At 42.9% G+C, this 20,009-nt stretch overlaps 1 protein-coding gene across 1 annotated transcript in view; it reads right to left on the bottom strand.

Annotated features, from left to right (window-relative positions):
* LOC121286122 (mucin-2-like) overlaps nucleotides 1–20,009 on the bottom strand; it is a 113,941-nt gene that overhangs the window by 9,169 nt on the left and 84,763 nt on the right. The window contains exons 111-124 of the mRNA XM_041203110.1: nucleotides 19,130–19,189; nucleotides 18,350–18,412; nucleotides 18,008–18,067; nucleotides 17,383–17,442; nucleotides 16,602–16,664; nucleotides 16,260–16,319; nucleotides 15,635–15,694; nucleotides 14,855–14,917; nucleotides 14,513–14,569; nucleotides 13,900–13,959; nucleotides 13,195–13,251; nucleotides 11,929–12,323; nucleotides 9,359–9,533; nucleotides 9,018–9,250 (exon numbers count right to left, since the gene is read on the bottom strand). Of these exons, the coding sequence (XP_041059044.1) occupies nucleotides 9,018–9,250; nucleotides 9,359–9,533; nucleotides 11,929–12,323; nucleotides 13,195–13,251; nucleotides 13,900–13,959; nucleotides 14,513–14,569; nucleotides 14,855–14,917; nucleotides 15,635–15,694; nucleotides 16,260–16,319; nucleotides 16,602–16,664; nucleotides 17,383–17,442; nucleotides 18,008–18,067; nucleotides 18,350–18,412; nucleotides 19,130–19,189 (1,466 nt within the window). The remainder of the gene's footprint in view (nucleotides 1–9,017; nucleotides 9,251–9,358; nucleotides 9,534–11,928; nucleotides 12,324–13,194; nucleotides 13,252–13,899; nucleotides 13,960–14,512; nucleotides 14,570–14,854; nucleotides 14,918–15,634; nucleotides 15,695–16,259; nucleotides 16,320–16,601; nucleotides 16,665–17,382; nucleotides 17,443–18,007; nucleotides 18,068–18,349; nucleotides 18,413–19,129; nucleotides 19,190–20,009) is intronic.

The following is a 20,009-nucleotide window of genomic DNA, read 5'->3' as shown; positions in this document are numbered from 1 at the left end:
ACACCCCGCTTCCTGTAAGGACTCCATCCCATTCTCTCAGTTCCTTCGCCTGCGTCACAGCTGTTCCGATGATGCTACCTTCAAAAACAGTTCCTCTGACATGTCCTCCTTCTTCCTTAACCGAGGTTTTCCACCCACGGTCGTTGACAGGGCCCTCAACCGTGTCCGGACCATCTCCCGTGCATCCACCCTCACGCCTTCCCCTCCCTCCCAGAAACATGATAGGGTCTCCCTTGTCCTCACTTATCACCCCACCAGCCACCACATTCAAAGGATCATCCTCCGCCATTTCCGCCAACTCCAGCATGATGCCACCACCAAACACACCTTCCCTTCACCCCCCCTGTCGGCATTCTGTAGGGATTGTTCCCTCCGGGACACCCTGGTCCACTCCTCCATCAGCCCCTACTCCTCAACCCCCACCTATGGCACCACCCCATGCCCACGCAAAAGATGTAACACCTGCCCCTTCACTTCCTCTCTCCTCACCGTCCAAGGGCCCAAACACTCCTTTCAAGTGAAGCAGCATTTCACTTGCATTTCCCCCAACTTAGTCTACTGTATTCGTTGCTCCCAATGTGGTCTCCTCTACACTGGAGAGACCAAACATAAACTGGGCGACCGCTTTGCAGAACACCTGCGGTCTGTCCGCAAGAATGACCCAAACCTCCCTGTCGCTTGCCATTTTAACACTCCACCCTGCTCTCTTGCCCACATGTCTGTCCTTGGCATGCTGCATTGTTCCAGTGAAGCCCAACGCAAACTGGAGGAACAACAACTCATCTTCTGACCAGGCACTTTACAGCCTTCCAGACTGAATATTGAATTCAACAACTTAAGGTCCTGAACTCCCCACTCCATCCCCACCCCTTTCTGTTTCTTCCCCCTTCCTTTTGTTTTTTCCAATAAATTATGTAGATTTTTCTTTTCCCACCTATTTCCATTATTTTTAAATATTTTTAAATCTTTTCTGCTCCCCAACCCCCACTAGAGCTATACCTTGAGTGCCCTACCATCCATTTTTAATTAGCACATTCGTTTAGATATATATCACCAACTTCAACACCTATGTGTTCTTTTGTTCTTTTGTCTGTGACATCTTTTGATGATCTGCTTCTATCACTGCTTGATTGTCCCTACAACCACACCACCCCCCTCCACTTCTCTCCCCCCACCCAAACCCCCCCCACACACCCCTTAAACCAGCTTATGTTTCAGCCCTTCCTTGGATTCACCTAGTTCTGTCGAAGGGTCATGAGGACTTGAAATGTCAACTCTTTTCTTCTCCGCCAATGCTGCCAGACCTGCTGAGTTTTTCCATGCATAAGTAATATGTTGGGTTTGGGATGATACGGTGTGAAAACCTGCCATTGCTCCGAGATTCTGCCCAGTGGCTCATTAAAAGGGTTTGGACACTGACTGATTGTATCGTGGAACAATGGTACCAGGGAAATGCCATTGTCTGCCTTTGACTCATGCAATTAAGAGTCTGATTATCCAATACAGTGGCACAAAGAGCATGTCATCATTACAATACAATCAAAGGATGGTACTGCCACTAAGGTCTGCACCATAAACAATAGTACTGGAATCTGGCTTTGCAACTACGATTGGTTCCTCCCGAGAAGAGGAGAATTAACCTTGGAGCCAGGTGCTATTCTTGTGTTACCTCAAGCAGCAGGAGAATTGTTCATACAATAGAAACTGATAATATTTGTCTGGGATATATCTCCCAAGGAAAAAACCTATCTTGTTTCAACCAGCATGATCTAATCACATTCATCTGGACTCTGCGTGTAAGAGTGCTGACTACCAGACATTGGAGCAGCACTAACAATAGGAAATATGTTTGATATGTCTGTGCTTAATTATTATAAAAAGAGCATATCGAGAGTGTTTTTGCTACAGTTGCAAGAAAGGTCAGGGCTGATTACCTTGACTCAGGACCTAGAATCAACATCGGACAGACCAGCCATGGTGGGGGTTGTAAGTGATTTCAGCCAAATTGTAGCAATATTGGCCTGGGGCTTTCGTAAGGGTTTGGGCAAGTGTGGTGTTTTTGCCGGTAATCTGTAAATGTTTTTTCTCCAGCCATATCATTGTAAGATTGGCCTGTGAGTTTTGGAAAGTTTTGGGACAAGATGTTGTGTTTTGCCTGTATTTTGTAAGTTTTAAACCGAATTGTGGTGACTTTGTGTTTGGATTAGCTGGGAATTGGATTGCCAATTTCAGCCAGCCGCAGGAAGTTTTGTACTGAGGGCGGGTTGTTTTAATTTTGGGGTTTTCCTGTGTTGCTTTTAACTAACGTTAGGAGTATCTGTATTAGGGACATTAGTGTGTGCAATAAAACATCAAAATCTTGATTGAGCTGAACATTGTGTCTCTGTAATTATGTTTTTTATAAATCCTAAAATCTAAGAACTGTTTAAGGGGGGCTACGGGAACCCCTGCAAACTTCATTAACTGGAGCTTATGAATCAAACAAAGTGAGAGATAGAAATGAGATACACCAGATGAGTAATGACAGGGGGCTGTCGTGATGTTTAATACTCTTAATGCTTTGCTATATTGGTCATTAGTTTAACATAGTGATAGTACTGTTTTTAAATCCCAGGATCTATTGTTCTAACAGCAGACGGGAATCCAGAAATTAAGGTTATTTTGATCAGTACTTGTTTCATGATAGATTTAATATGGTGGTAAACACTTTGAGCGGAATCGTCCCAGGTTTCCACTATGGGCCATATTGCCCCAAGCCCATTGCATTAGGAAACACCATGGCAGGCGGGCACTCATTCGCCTGCTATGCCATCACCTCACCGCTTCATCACGCCGAGCTCCATATTTAAAGTCCAGCCACAAGCACACATCTCAGTGCTTCCAGCCCAGGGCTACTGCAGGGAAGATATCCACAAAAGGCAAGAAGACTGCAGCACCCAGGTTTAGTGACGCATCACTGGAACAACATTTGGATGCCGAGGAGGCCACCGTGATGACCTCTACTCCTGCTCTGGCCGCAGGATGGGCAGGAGTGTGACCAACCAGGCTTGGGAGGCGGTGATAGCTGTGATCAGGGCCAACACCCTTCAAAAGAGGACAGCCACCCAGTGGCACAAAAGGATGAATGATCTCCTCCGTTCCACCAGGGCAACTCAATCTCCTCATCATACTCAACTCACACATTCACAAAACCATCATAGATTCACAGGAATCTCACTCACTGCCAGTACAAGGGACATCGCCATTCACTCTCTCACACACACCTTCATCATCCTCATCCAGTCCATGGGATCACTCAGCTACCACACATGCCAGGCTTACTTACCTTCAGGCATGGCAGGCATCCTGCTTACACTCTCTCCATCTCTATTCATGCAGGACAAGCTGGCACACAACAAAAGGGAGAGGTCACAGACCAATGGAGAAATGTCTGAAATCGAGGCCCTCACAGACCTTGAAAACCGAGTCTTCCAGCTGGCCGGCGAGGAGCTGGACAGTGCTGACAGTGAGGTCGGTGCTGCTCTACCAAGTGAGGATCCAGCAGTGTAACATCCATCAGATAACCATTCTGTGAGTGATGTGTCCTGTTTCACAGGCCACTGCCATGCACTAATTATCTCCCCTTGCTTTCACAGGCACTTCTGGGAAACAGCCGACAGAGTCCATGGGCCAGGGCCTCCAATCAAGCCCCAAAGAAACTTCTGAAGAGGAATCAGAAGGCACTCCCCCTGAAGTGCTGTCACAACACTCATCCACACCCTGCACTATGCAGAGGCACACACCTCGGTGGGACCTAGCTTTACAGAAGCCTCAGGATCACAATCTGGTGAGCACATTGCACTGTCTGATCCACTGCAGGTATTGGCAGGGACTTTCCAGGTCCCCAGCACTCGGAGGACTGCTGGAGGCCCGAAATCTGCTGAGGCCGTGTCAGATGACGAGCCTCTGGACTCGGTAATGTCAAAGTTGCTGGAGCTGCAAAGGCAAGCTCGGGAACATCAGGAAGGGATGTCCGCTGCACTCCTCAGATTGCAAGGCATGATGGAGGAATCCATCCACCTTCAGACTGAGGTGATAGCGCCGATGTGCCAATGCACCAAGGTCAACACTGGTAGGATGGTGGCCGCCATGGAGACCTTGGTCCAGGATGTCACTCCTGCGCTGCTACACGGTCTTAAATCCATCGCTGAAGCTATATTTGTCTCCAACAGTGTGTATGCGAGAGGGGTACTGGGCAGCGCGATCTCACTCCAGCTACACCTTCTCCTCAAGGAATCAGTCAAATGCCCTTGGGCACCCATCAGTGTACCCCCGCCCCCCGCCCCCCCGGGGCCGTCCATCTAGGTAACTTCGGGAGTGTCCGGCCCATCCACATCTGATCTTCCTGTGACCTCCGCAGCTCCAGCCCCACAGGCCGAGGAGGGAGCCACTGCCACACCCGGAAAGCAGGCCGGGGCCCACCAAATCTGGGCCTCCAGAGGACGCCCGCCAAGGTCATCACAGACAATATCAGTCAGCAGGCTGCCTCCACCTCTGCTGTGGATGTCCAGGGAGCACCAAGATGTAGCGGCAGGGTTAGGACAGTTAAGGAGAATTAGTTGTGCAGTCTGGGCACTAATGTTAATCACTTGTACATAATGTTCACTATTATCAATAAACTCCCAAGAATGTCTCCCTGCCTGTGCCTCCTTGTTCTGATGAGCAGTGTTCTTGTCACTCAGATGTGAAACCTTTCTGCACAAGATAAAGGCAGGTGACTCAGTCCAAGGCCTCTTCCCTGTGCTTTGTGCAGTCTTCAGACCACAGTGATGGTCCGGCCTCACACTCCCTGGACACATTATTGATGCCTGCAACTCGATGGCGCTTGTCATTGCTGCCATAACGTAGTAGGCAGGCATCACAGAGTTCTCTCATTCTCTCTGTGTGCTCTCAGCACCTTTAAGGTGGGGCTGGCCCCCATCTCTTCAGCAACTGTGACCAGTGTTGCTGTGCTCCTGAAGAGCTCAAGTGCTGAAGGCAGGCAAAGCAGCAGATGCTTTTAAAGTTTCATGGCTGAATCTCTTTGATGTGACCCTGATCACAGTACGCAAGCGAACTGCCCTCGGCCGGACAGGAATCAGACTTTCTCAGAGGCCATGTAAAGATCTATGGAGTGTCCTCACTGCATCATCATCCTCCACAAATCTAACAACTGTGAGGGCCTCCGAGTGCACCTGTCTCATCTAGCCAGCATGAGGGCCTCATTTCTGTCATCATAGCCATCAAGGACCTCCTCACCCTCATCCCCATTGGTGTCCTCATCAGCGGAGACCTCCAACTCCTCCATCTCCTCCTCAGCCAGCTCATCTCCCCGTTGTAGCACCAGGTTGTAAAGGATGCAGCAGGTGAAAATGAAGCGTAATGCCCTCTGTGTTGCAGGACTCCACCAGACCAGTCCAGACACTGGAACCTCATCTTCGCATCCTGAAGGTGTACTCGAGCACGAGCTTCATTATACCTTTGCTCTGCTGCAGTCTGAGGCTGCCAAACGGGTGTCATCAGCCATGTCTTCTGCAGGTAGGCCTTGGCCCCGAAGAGCCATCCCTGCTGTGGACCCTGGAAGACTCCTGGGATCTGTGACCAAATGAGAATGTAGGAATCATGCACACTTCCTGTAAACCGTGTGCACACCTACAGGATGCATTTCACATGGTTGCACACCAGCTGCACATTCAGCGAATGGAATTCATTGCAGTTGACATAATTGACTGCTTGTTGTGACGGAGACCTGAGCACCACATGAGTGCAGTCGATTGCACTCTGCACCGCTGGGAAACCCGAGATCTGGGTGAATCTAATCGTTTTTGCATCCTGGCTGTCTTGGTCCTGGGTGAAATGCACAAAATTGTGTGCCCTCGTGAAGATGGCATCCGTGACCTCATGCATTTGTGGGTGGAGGCTTGTGAGATCCCACAGAGGTCACCTGTTGAGCCCTGAATGGAGTCACTGGCATAGAAATTGAGCACCGCAGTCACTTTCACAGTCATTGGCAGTGGATTCCCTCCATGTCTCCGTGGCGCCTAATCCTGCAGCAGGTGGCAGATATAACTGACCAGTTCCCTAGACTGAGCAGTCTTTGGCGACACTGGTTCTCAGTCATCTGTAGGAATGAAAAGCGGTGTCTATAGACCCTGGGTCTAGCTAGGCACCGACTAGCGATGGCTCACTGTGGCTCATCAGCAGCATGTGCGGGAGCCCCAGCCACCACCCCTTCTTCCTGAGGGTGCTGCTCCTGCATCTATAGAACCAGGCGCCTCAGCTGCTCTCTTCTCAGTCATTTTCGCTCTCTGTTAGCCACAAGGCATATAGCTAGATCACCAGGCTCCATGCTCCTGATCTACTCCTCCTGTAGAATGAAAGAGAGAGACGCTTGGGTTAGCATGGGTTAACCTGCCTTGGTTAAGCCTGAAGTCCCTTAAAGATTCCAAGAGAGTTCTGGCCACCACTTGGATGGCCAGAGATTAGTGCACTGCATGGCTGCCCGAAACCACGCCCACCTCCGCCCCACTCCAACCGATTGGCGGCATTTGCCCATTGGGCTGCATGCTGTGCTCTCAGCTCAGGTGCAGGCATTCGCCTAACCTGCACTGCAAGGCTTCCCTGTTAGGTTGAGCCATGGGGTAGACTGGTCCAAACTGGATGCTGACATTACAAGGATCTGTGAGCACCTCCAGCAGGTGACTGCTCCATGGCCAGTTTCAGCAAGAAGATTGTACAACATGTGCAGTCGTCCAAATGTTCTGCAATCCACTAAAATGCTCATGATTATGCATCTGTGCCAGGGGGGTTGAAAAGCTCTGGAGCAGTTGGTGACACTTTGGTGCCTCTGTGTTGCTTGAGTGGGCACATAAGCTAGAAGCCCAACTCCGATCATATCAAAGTGGCTGCGCCTGAACAGTCTCAGCTGCAGAGGAATGGTCACTTTATACAAGGATGTTCCTAATGTGTTGCCGCATCCCTTGCTCACCACGCCACTCCCCCCACCCACCATGAATGATTATACACTACATTCAACTGCATGGCAGCATTTGCCCCCCGACCCCCCCAAAGTCACTCAACCCTGGGGCAACTCTTGACCCCTCCCTGCTTCAAGTTGCCTCAATCTCAGGGAAGCCCTGCCCCACTCCCAAAGTTGCCTCAACCTTGCAGTCCAACAGGCGACCATGGTGAGCACTGCACAACGTTGCTGTGTACTCACCTCCGAGTTCCCCTCAAAGTGCAGGCTGCCAAGTGCATGCCTTTTGTATGCTGTTGTAAAATGCATAGCCGTGTTTTCCAGCTGACGTGGACAAACGATCCAGCGGTGGGAGGGGGGAGCGATTCCGGTGGGCTGGCCTAATAATGATATGCAGATGTATTATAATGAGGTTCCCGGCGTCCGATGATGGGAAATGTGGCCAGTCATTGGCAGACTGAGCGGCAGACTGAGCACTCACACCACTGAACGTGCCCAACACCAGTGGGCACAGAAAACCCTGGCCTCATGTCAGTGGACTAACGATATGAAGGATGGATGAAATTAACTGAAATCATGTTGCATAATTTATATTCTAAATTCTAAAATAGGGCCCGATACTAACACCAATCTACATTAGTCTAGTATTTGATAATGATAAATAATTTCAAAAAGTACTCTTTAACATGAGGAAACAGGAGTGACTTTAGTACATAATTTATATTAAAACTGTGACTGCACTACAAAAGTACTTCATTGGTTGCAAACTGCTTTTTGGATGCCCTGAGGTTGTGAAAGGTGTTATATTAATGCAAGTTTGTCTGTTGTCTGTTTGCTCTAAGCTGTCACAACAGTGCAGTGCTGAATGAATGTTGCATTGTCAGGGTTGCATTCTTTTGAATGAGGTGTTGAACTAAGGTCCCATCTGCCTGCTCCATTCGTTCTGGTGAATACTAAAGATCCCATGCTACTGTTTAAAGAAGGGCAATGTGTTCTCCAATGTCTTGTTCAGCATACTTCTCTTAGCCAATAGTAAATTAGTCTTTCTATGATGCATGTTTGCCTGCATAATAGGAACTACTACACTTCATGAATGAGTGAAAGAAAGGTGCTCTCATATGTTTCTGAGTAATATATAAACATAAGTTTTTTTCTTAAGGAACAGGGTAAAGGATTGCTGGAGAAAGGAGAGGGTGTATTGGTCTGACGTACGTGGGCCTTTCAAAAAACTAGTTCATAGTGGTTTAGGCTTTCTTGGAAGATGCTATCCGAGATATGTGAGTTAATAGAAATCCTCAGTGATTCCATTTGTTCTACCTGTAGCTATGCAAATGTCAACAACTATTAATTTCTGGATGCTGACTGAGCCTTTCCAGTTATCAGGAGATATTTTCTGGCACTGGATAATTCTTTTGTCTCTACTCCTAAAAGCATTAAATGATACTTGAGTATGGTTCCAAAGTCTCTGCTGCCTTTTCTAAGTAACCATTCAAATTTATGATTCTGTCAGTGCACGTTTGAAAGCTACCTAAATGTGAGTGCACCACAGTTAAGCCCATTTATGTTCTAAAAGTTCATACTGTCAACTGTCAAACAAGAATTACTGATAGCAATCTGGAGCAGGACACTGGCTACCCATTCCCTTTCTGTAATCCCTATTACCACCATCTGACTAACTAGGCAACTAGTTTTATGAACTTCTGCTTTGTATGACTCCAGGCAATTTGCTGGTCCATCCATTTCTACAGAGACAGTTGAAAGGGCACCAACAAATTTATTTCATTTTTGGGTTTCTGAAGAATAGTCATATTGGGCTCGAAACTTTAACTATTTCTCTCTCCACAGATACTATCTGATTTGTTGAGTTTCTCCAGAACTTTCTGCTCTTATTTCTGATTTACAGCATCTGCAGTATTTTGCTTTTAAATCTATTTTATTATTGGCTTCCTAAATGTGTTAGGCTTAGATTATAGATTTAATTGATAGTATCTGATCATAATCCGCTGTACTCTAAAGCACTTACCACATACTGATCCCCAGTTGAAATAGCTACAGTATTTCCATTGTAAAATATAACTAGCCCTTTTGGACAAGATTTAGGCACACTGGGCCAGCAAAAATAATTGTCCAATAGAATTCTTAAATTGTATTTTGGAACTTGCTCTTCAACAAGAATATATGTGCAATTCTCAAAGAAGTCGTATTGCAGGCCATCAAATGTACGATAATGTGGCTCTCCCCATACTTCACATTCACCTAAAAGTTAGAAAAAGATAGAATTTCAATATGGCAGTAAAGCAAGAACGCTACAATTTTCCAAATGGGCATTTAACTTAAATTGCTGAACAGAGAAAGGATACTAACAATCACATTCCCATTTCTCACAACAGCCATTTTTAGTTCGGACTTTCACAGGCTCCATGCCACTCCTGCATGTTGGTTTATTCTGTGGTGATGGACATGTCATGTTTACTGTCAAATAGGTATCTTCTCTCAAACAAGTAATTTTGGAGCAACCTTCCTCCCAAGTTTCATTGCACTAGAAAGAAAATGAGCAAAAGTTCATAGAAAACTTTAAGTTGGTTTAATTATTAAGCATGGAAACTATGCTTATCCCTACTTGTACTCTAACTAGCAACATTAGCAGTTTGTACACAAGAGTAAAAAGCTGCCTATCAAATTCAATGCTATCTCTGCTTATTAGTATTTGCTTATTAGAATGCCTGAAAATAACTGAATAATCATTGCCATTATCTGATGTGGTTTCTGTTTATTTTATCCATTTTTAAATAATCTTTTCTGCTTGGAATAAATTGCTTTGTTGTGCTTTTTCCTGCACCTTCATTCATCATAATCAATTCTTGTTTTCTCTGCTCCTCCATCTACTACTGGGCACCACAATACTGTCCTCCTATGGCAGACTTGGGTACTGCTGCCATACCTGCCATTACACAGCAGCACAACATTCACGGGAATACAAAAACTTAAACATGAAGGCATACAAATCATCTGGCACAGGTACATTCATTAAAAACTACACCACTCTTCCTCTGAAGGAGTCTGGATAAAAATACTACCCCAGTATCTGCAAGACTTCCTTCTCATGAGGCTTTCCCTTTAATGCCCCCTTAATGAGTGCAGGTGCCCCAAACTTCCTCCTCTGTCTAGCCTGGCATCCAATAGATCACCATCAGGTGCAACTGAAGCATGCCAATGACAAATGATGAAGTGTTAAATGGAACTTCTTGACAGAGCACTGCAATATACTCCAGTTAATATTACTGCCACACCCCCAGAGAGGAAAACTGGGACAATGATCCTTTTGGAAAATTGTTGGGGAGATGTTCTATTTTTCAGTGCCACCTGTTCCTCTCTCCATCCTTTCACACAGTAGGAGCACAAACTGGTAAATCATGCTCTCCATCCATTGATTGTAAAGGTTGGAAAAGCAGGGGCAGACAATGTGCAATTTCCTGATGTGTGCTAGAGGCACAAAAATGGTGTCTACCTTAATGATGTTGAAATGACTGGCTCTTAGAAACCCAGTCAATGCTAAACAGGTAAAGAAATAAACAGGGATGTTCCACTTCAGCGAATTTGAGCCCAAAGATGCAGCCCTGACACCAGCTGATCTTCTAGTTGGCATGCCATAGTTTTTTTTTAATTCATTCATGGAATGTGGGCATAATTGGCTAGGCCAGCATTTATTGTCCATCCCTAATTGTCCTTGTTCATCAGAGAGCATTGCTGTGGGTCTGGAGTCCCATGTAGGCCAGACAAGGTAAGGAGAGCAGATTTCCTAAACCATTAGTGAACCATATGGGTCATCATCATTTGACTTTTAATTCCTGATTTTTCCACTATCTACTATGGTGGGATTTAAACCCAGATCCCCAGAGCATTATCCTGGATCTTTGGATTACAAGTCCAGCAACAATACCACTACACCATCACCTACTCCCAAGGTGAGCTGGCTTCCACTGAGCAATGTAGCCAGAGTGTTGCACAGCTTAGAAGCTCAAATAACTTACTTAGCTAGCAGGTGTCTGATTGCCGTTTTGGGGATCATTTCAGAGTTCAGTGCATTTCATTTTTCAATTTCCCTCCCATTTCTCTTAAGAAATGGTGGCCCCTCCTGGGGTTGGTTTTACAGGTGCTGCAAGTCTTCTGGTGCCTTGTTAAAGCAGTTACTTCTGTTATATTTTTGTTATTGCCCTGTCATTCTTACGTACAACTGTGGATCTCAACCTCCATCTCATTTCCACTATAGGGTAGCTTGCAATCTCTATTGCAAATTGCACCAATTTTCTCCATAATTCTCACTCTATCCATGTGGAGTCTATCTTCCAACAATCCCCTAGGAAAGCTTTATGTTCAAGTGCTATGCTACAGCCCTTCATTAACATTTCCACTCTATCCAGCTTTTTGCCTTACTTATTCTCCTGAAAGTGGTGTATCCAGGGATATTAAGTTCGCAGTTCTGTTCAAATATAAGCCATGTTCCTGTGTTAGCTAATAAATCATATTTCTCTATTGTTATTAATATTTACAATACCCTAATTTTATGTTTAAGGTTATGTGTATTTATGCGTACTAATCAATCCCAATTCCAATTTATTTGGAACGTTGGTCCTTATTCTTTTTCTTGGTTTTCTGCCTAAATTCTTTCATTAGCATTCCTTCTTCCAACAGTGTTTTTTTCTCTGTCATCATTTCATAATTTCCTTCTTTCCCTTTGTAATAATGTTTTCTTTCCATTTATTTCAACAAAGTCTTCTGCTTCTGTGATAACAGTTTTATAAGTCTTTACCGTGAGTCACAAACCTAGACTTTCCCCAGAACAATCATCAAAACACAATGAAGTTGAAATTAAAAATTATTGCTTCCAATGTCATTTATATTGACTATCAGAACTCCTGCAATGAGAAGCTTACTTTTCTAAGAGGCAATCGATTACAATAACATCCCTCGTCACTTGTCGTTGAGCTAATTATTGATGTTGGATAAACTGTGCTCGGGATCGAAGGCGTTACAGACTCACAGCAGACTCGAATTCTATAGTCCAAACACATCATGGCGTTCAGAGAAGTCTCTTCATTGAAACTGCAAATCAGTCCCTTCTCTACATCGCAAGTGACATTGTCCTTTGTTTCACTGATTGGACGCTGTGGGAATTTGACAGCTTCACATTCAATGTGGCTTATTTTATTAGTGAAAATAGGGCACAATTTGTCACGTATTGGCTCCAGTAATTCGGAATCATTTTTGTCAAAAATAGATGGCGTTTTTCCATTAAACCAGTCAGACCATGCACCATTGCAAATCACTCCTGTAGGAAAAGATAGTGACAAACTTAATATGGAATATAAATAGGCAGCTGACAAAATCGTTTCCAAATGTTGACTGAGATGAACAGACTGTTAGGTGGAACAAAGATGAAAGTAGGAGGGAAAGAAGAAAACTTTCCTGTTAATCTGGTTACAGTACAACATGAACAATTTTTAAAGCACTTATGAGTAGTGCCCAACAGTAAACACAGTTGTTGTTGCTATCACTGTTATACTAATTCGCACTGAAGAACAAGAAAAGCAATCAATACCACAACACTGCAAATTTCAGGCATTGGAAAGAGTATTTGAAAAGAGAATTGGGATCCAGTATTACAAACCTGAGACGAAGATCATCCTCTCCCAAGCCAACATGTTGAGCAGGGAGTTGACAATTACTCAAAACCAGCCCTGCTGGGCAGGAGATGTCATATAAATGCCTGATACTAGCTCCAAAAGCTTCAGCTGGAACTTGGTCGCATCAGGAGACTCCCAGGAGGGAAGCAGAAACACTTCAAGGATGTCCTCAAAGCATCCCTGAAGAGCTCAAATATCCCGGTGGATCCATGGGAGTCTCTGGCCTGTGACTGACCAAAAATGGAGATGTTTGGATTGGGAAGACATCGGACACAACGAGAGATTCATCGCAGAGACCAACTAGAGTCAATGGAAGGAGCACAAGCACCTCCAAACAAGTCATCCATACGACCATCCAAACAACAACTGCCACGCATGTGGCAGAATCTGCAGACGTTGCATTGGACTTATCTGCCATGGCAGAGCTCCTCGAACCGGAATGGAAGCAAGTCATCCTCAAACCCGAGGGAATGTCTGACAGGCAAGAGGGAGATATTGAAAGAAAGCATCACTTACCAGTTGTAGAACTGGCTGTAGACACAGTTGTTGTTACGGTTGATGGAGTTGGCACTTCTGAAGGTAAAGGAAAACATTGAAAACTGCTGCACTCTGATTGCAAATTCAGCAGCATTGATACAGTTCCAGCATTTGGTTATTTAATTGACAATAAGGAATAAAGAATGAGGAAAGTATTGACAACAGCTACTGACTACCCCAATGAAATTCGAGTACAAAGGACCAAAATTAAACTGGAGAAAGACAAATCAATATTTGCATATTTGGTTTTATTTCAAAACTATTCTTTAAAGTTACAGGTGAAAGAAGAAAATGGAAGAATATGAACAATTGAAGGATTCTAAGGGGAACATCCTTTGACAAGATATATTTTTGAACCCACTGGCTTTGAAAAAGATGCTGTCTATCACCATCAACGTGCAAAGAACATTTTCCATCTTATGTAAATGTCAGGCAATTATTTAGGAAAAGATTTGCTAAACATTGGTGAGCAAGTAGACTCCATGAGAGAACGGTGCATACAGAAACATGGATAAAACGTATTTCCTCATGTGCACATTCTGATTGAGCTTCATCTGAACGTGTCAGTTATCAACCAGTTCACTCTGAAAGTTCTGGATTAAATATCGACAAGTGTGAAGCAATGGACACCCATTGTCATGACATTGGTTTTGCTACTGTATATCGAAAGAAGCCATCACTCACCTGGTGTGGAGCTGGTAGTGGAGCTGGTTGTAGCTGATTTCACTGTTGTCGTGGTCACTTCTGAAGAACAAGAGACATAATCATATCCACTGCAATACAACATAAAGGCTAATCGTGTTCCACCGTAAGATTTTTTTTATTGGCTTTGCTGCAAATATGATGTGTAGAATAGTACATCTGGATTCTGATGTCTACATATATTCAATCACTTCCACCCACATAAGGTCCACATGACTGAACGGACTGACATTGCCTAAAAGGCGAATTTGAGAACAACGCACTGGTGTGAACACTCATGCACACAAGAGTTCCCCTCAGCCCCGGACTCTGAGCGATCTTCATTCAAGGAGTAAAAATTCCATCCATTTCCCGTTGTAAAGTAAGGTCACAGTATCTACCAGTGATAAAATTCCAGCGTGTGCTGAAAGAAGATCACTTATTTCTATAGTGTAAAAGCAAAATACTGTGGATTTGGAAATCTGAGACAAAGCCATAAAGTACAATAAATACGCAGCAGGTGTTGGCAGACTTGCTGAACTTTTCCAGCAGTATATTTTTAATGCACTTGTTTGCTGGTCTTGCTGATGCTCATCAAAAGAGGGGCTTTACTTACCTGGTGTGGAGCCAGTCGTGTACCCAGTTGATTTTGGTTTCACTGTTGTAGTGACCCCTTCAAGGGAACAAGAAAAGTAATGAAAACCACTTCACCATGACATAAACACCACAGTTTTCATGTAGTTTGATCATAAAACTATTACATTGATCTTGCTACAAAAGTGATGGTTACAAAACTAACTGATGATTCAGATTTAGTAAATTTTCAACCATTTACGTCGAAAAGGCAGCGTGTACAAGACTGAATGAATGGACGTTGATTTCTTGAAATTTGCAAATGAGAAAAGTATCCCAGTGTGAACAGAATTGCTGGTGAATATTGAAAGGAGACATCACTTACCTGCTGTAGTAGTTTTCTCAGTCACAGGTGTGGTAGTTGTTTCCTGTGTTGTTGTTGACACTGCTGACAAGAAAATAACATTCAAAATCAACGAATTCCAATTCCAAATCCTACAAGATTGAGAGTTTTACAATTGGGATACATTACTGATATTAAGGCACAAATCTTGAGGAAATTGGTAACAGAAAAGGAGAAATGTAGGACAACATATTAGACACTCATGAACTAACCAAAAATGGGGACCATAAATGTGACAGCAGCAAGTTAGCATTTGTAAATGCTTCAAATGCATTACTTCATGATCATATTCTAAAACATTAATAAAGTCAAGAGCATAGCAAAGGTAAATTCTTTTCACAATATTTGGCAATGATTGCAATAAAATTCAAAAGTGTTCAGCCTGCGAGAAATTTAAAGTGGAAATGTTACAGTTTAGTAACAGGGTGGAAAATCGTAATGAAAACGTGTGAGGGAATACGTAGCAACTATAGGAGACAGATTTGAGAACAAGTGTCCAAATTTGCAGTTAAAACTCTTTAAACATTCATTATTTAATTCTTCCGATGGGAAATACTCCTCCAGGAGAACTTGTCACAACGGCGCATTTGTAATTGTTAGCTTCATCTGAACGTGTCAGTTATCACCCAGTTCACTCTGGAAATTCTGGACTAAACATTGACAAGTGTGACGTAATAAATTTCCATTGTCTGGAAGTTGTGAAATTAAGGTAGCATGTGTCACTGGTATTGCAACTGTATATTGAAAGAAGTCATCACTCACCTGGTGTGGAGCCAGGAGTGGTCCTGGTTGTAGTTGATATTCCTGTTGTCGTGGTCGCTTCTGAAGAACAAGAGACATAATCATACCCACTGCAATACAACATAAAGGATAATCGTGTTCCACTGTACGATTTATTTTATTGGCTTTGCTGTAAATATGATATGTAAAATAGTACATCTGGATTCCGATGTCTCCATATATTCAATCACTTCCACCCACATACGGTCCACATGACTGAATGGACTGACATTGCCTAAAAGGCGAATTTGAGAACAGTGCACTGGTGTGAACAGTCATGCACACAAGAGTTCCCCTCAGCCCTGGACTCTGAGCGATCTTCTTTCAAGGAAGAAAAATTTCATCCATTTCCCGTTGTAAAGTAAGGTCACAGTATCTACCAGTGATGAAATTCTAGTGTGTGCTGAAAGAAGATCACTTATTTCAGTAGAGAAAAAGCAAAATTCTTGATTTGGAAACTCAGATTTGGAAATCTGAGACAAAGCCATAAAGTACAGGAAATACGCAGCAAATCTTAGCAGACTTGCTGAAATTTTCCAGCATTATCTTTTTATTGCACTTGTTTGCTGCTCTTGCTGATGCTCATCAAAAGAGGGGCTTTACTTACCCGGTGTGGAACCAGTCATGTACCCAGTTGTTGTTGCTTTCACTGTTGTAGTGACCACTTCTGGGGAACAAGAAAAGTAATGAAAACCACTTCACCATGACATAAACACCACAGTTTTCATGTAGTTTGACCATAAAACTATCACATTGATCTTGCTACAAAAGTGATGGTTACAAAACTAACTGATGATTCAGATTTAGTAAATTTTCAACCATTTACGTCAAAAAGGCAGCGTGTACAAGACAGAATGAATGGACGTTGATTTCTTGAAATTTGCAAATGAGAAAAGCATCCCAGTGTGAACAGACTTGCTGGTGAATATTGAAAGGAGACATCACTTACCTGCTGTAGTAGTTTTCTCAGTCACAGGTGTGGTAGTTGTTTCCTGTGTTGTTGTTGACACTGCTGACAAGAAAATAACATTCAAAATCAACGAATTCCAATTCCAAATCCTACAGGATTGAGAGTTTTACAACTGGGATACATTACTGATATTAAGGCACAAATCTTGAGGAAATTGGTAAGAGAAAAGGAGAAATGTAGGACAACATATTAGACACTCATGAACTAACCAAAAATGAGGACCATAAATGTGACAGCAGTAAGTTTAGCATTTGTAAATGCTTCAAATGCATTATTTCATGAAAATATTCTAAAACAGTAATAATGTCAAGAGCATAGCAAAGGTAAATTCTTTTCACAATATTTGGCAATGATTGCAATAAAATTCAAAAGTGTTCAGCCTGCGAGAAGTTTTAAGTGGAAATGTTACAGTTTAGTAACAGGGTGGAAAATCGTAATGAAAACGTGGGTGAGAATAAGTAGCAACTAAAGGAGACAGATTTGAGAACAAGTGTCCAAATTTGCAGTTAAAACTCTTTAAACATTCATTATTTAATTCTACCGATGGGAAAAAATCCTCCAGCAGAACCTGTCACAACAGCGTATTTGTAATTGTGAACTTCATCTGAACGTGTCAGTTATCACCCAGTTCATGCTGGAAATTCTGGACTAAATATTGACTAGTGTGACGTAATGGACTTCCACTATCTGGAAGTTGTGAAATTAAGATAGCACGTGTCACTGGCATTGCAACTGTATATTGAAAGAAGTCATCACTCACCTGGTGTGGAGCCAGGAGTGGTCCTGGTTGTAGTTGATTTTCCTGTTGTCGTGGTCGCTTCTGAAGAACAAGAGACATAATCATACCCACTGCAATACAACATAAAGGATAATCGTGTTCCACTGTACGATTTATTTTATTGGCTTTGCTGTAAATATGATATGTAAAATAGTACATCTGGATTCCGATGTCTCCATATATTCAATCACTTCCACCCACATACGGTCCACATGACTGAATGGACTGACATTGCCTAAAAGGCGAATTTGAGAACAGTACACTGGTGTGAACAGTCATGCACACAAGAGTTCCCCTCAGCCCTGGACTCTGAGCGATCTTCTTTCAAGGAAGAAAAGTTTCATCCATTTCCCGTTGTAAAGTAAGGTCACAGTATCTACCAGTGATGAAATTCTAGTGTGTGCTGAAAGAAGATCACTTATTTCAGTAGAGAAAAAGCAAAATTCTTGATTTGGAAACTCAGATTTGGAAATCTGAGACAAAGCCATAAAGTACAGGAAATACGCAGCAAATCTTAGCAGACTTGCTGAACTTTTCCAGCATTATCTTTTTATTGCACTTGTTTGCTGCTCTTGCTGATGCTCATCAAAAGAGGGGCTTTACTTACCCGGTGTGGAACCAGTCATGTACCCAGTTGTTGTTGCTTTCACTGTTGTAGTGACCACTTCTGGGGAACAAGAAAAGTAATGAAAACCACTTCACCATGACATAAACACCACAGTTTTCATGTAGTTTGACCATAAATCTATCACATTGATCTTGCTACAAAAGTGATGCTTACAAAACTAACTGATGATTCAGATTTAGTAAATTTTCAACCATTTACGTCAAAAAGGCAGCGTGTACAAGACTGAATGAATGGACGTTGATTTCTTGAAATTTGCAAATGAGAAAAGCATCCCAGTGTGAACAGACTTGCTGGTGAATATTGAAAGGAGACATCACTTACCTGCTGTAGTAGTTTTCTCAGTCACAGGTGTGGTAGTTGTTTCCTGTGTTGTTGTTGACACTGCTGACAAGAAAATAACATTCAAAATCAATGAATTCCAATTCCAAATCCTACAGGATTGAGAGTTTTACAACTGGGATACATTACTGATATTAAGGCACAAATCTTGAGGAAATTGGTAAGAGAAAAGGAGAAATGTAGGACAACATATTAGACACTCATGAACTAACCAAAAATGGGGACCATAAATGTGACAGCAGCAAGTTAGCATTTGTAAATGCTTCAAATGCATTATTTCATGAAAATATTGTAAAACATTAATAATGTCAAGAGCATAGCAAAGGTAAATTCTTTTCACAATATTTGGCAATGATTGCAATAAAATTCAAAAGTGTTCAGCCTGTGAGAAGTTTTAAGTGGAAATGTTACAGTTTAGTAACAGGGTGGAAAATCATAATGAAAACGTGGGTGAGAATAAGTAGCAACTAAGGGAGACAGTTTTGAGAACAAGTGTCCAAATTTGCAGTTAAAACTCTTTAAACATTCATTATTTAATGCTTCCGATGGGAAATACTCCTCCAGGAGAACTTGTCACAATAGCTTATTTGTAATTGTGAGCTTCATCTGAACGTGTCAGTTATTACCCAGATCACTCTGTAAATTCTGGACTAAATATTGACTAGTGTGACGTAATGGACTTCCACTATCTGGAAGTTGTGAAATTAAGATAGCACGTGTCACTGGTATTGCTATTGTATATCGAAAGAAGCCATCACTCACCTGGTGTGGAGCCAGGAGTGGACCTGGTTGTAGTTGGTTTTCCTGTTGTCGTGGTCACTTCTGAAGAACAAGAGACATAATCATACCCACTGCAATACAACATAAAGGATAATCGTGTTCCATTGTACGATTTATTTTATTGGATTTGCTGTAAATATGATGTGTAAAATAGTACATCTGGATTCCGATGTCTCCATATATTCAATCACGTCCACCCACATACGGTCCACATGACTGAATGGACTGACATTGCCTAAAAGGCGAATTTGAGAACAGCGCACTGGTGTGAACAGACACGCTACCTTTTCGATGTAATTGGTTGAAAATTTACTAAATCTGTATCATCAGTTAGTTTTGTAACTGTCACTTTTGTAGCAAGATCAATGTGATAGTTTTATGGGCAAACTACATGAAAACTGTGGTGTTTATGTCATGATGAAGTGGTTTTCATTACATTTCATCTACACAAGAGTTCCCCTCAGCCCCGGACTCTGAGCGATCTTATTTCAAGGAATATAAATTTCATCCGTTTCCCGTTGTAAAGTAAGGTCACAGTATCTACCAGTGATGAAATTCTAGTGTGCGCTGGAAGAAGATCACATATTTCACGAGTGTAAAAAGAAAATACTGTGGATTTGGAAATCTGAGACAAAGCCATAAAGTACAGGAAATACTGAGCAGGTGTTGGCAGACTTGCTGAACTTTTCCAGCATTATCTTTTTATTGCACTTGTTTGCTGCTCTTGCTGATGCTCATCAAAAGAGGGGCTTTACTTACTCGGTGTGGAACCAGTCATGTAGCCAGTAGTTGTTGGTTTCTCTGTTGTAGTGATCCCTTCTGGGGCAGATGAAATGTAATGAAAACCACTTCACCATGACAT

This window comes from Carcharodon carcharias, chromosome 13 (genome assembly GCF_017639515.1).
Source record: "Carcharodon carcharias isolate sCarCar2 chromosome 13, sCarCar2.pri, whole genome shotgun sequence".
Taxonomy (NCBI): domain Eukaryota; kingdom Metazoa; phylum Chordata; class Chondrichthyes; order Lamniformes; family Lamnidae; genus Carcharodon; species Carcharodon carcharias.
Note: the sequence above shows the minus strand (reverse complement) of the source record. Positions and strands in the feature narration are given on the sequence as shown.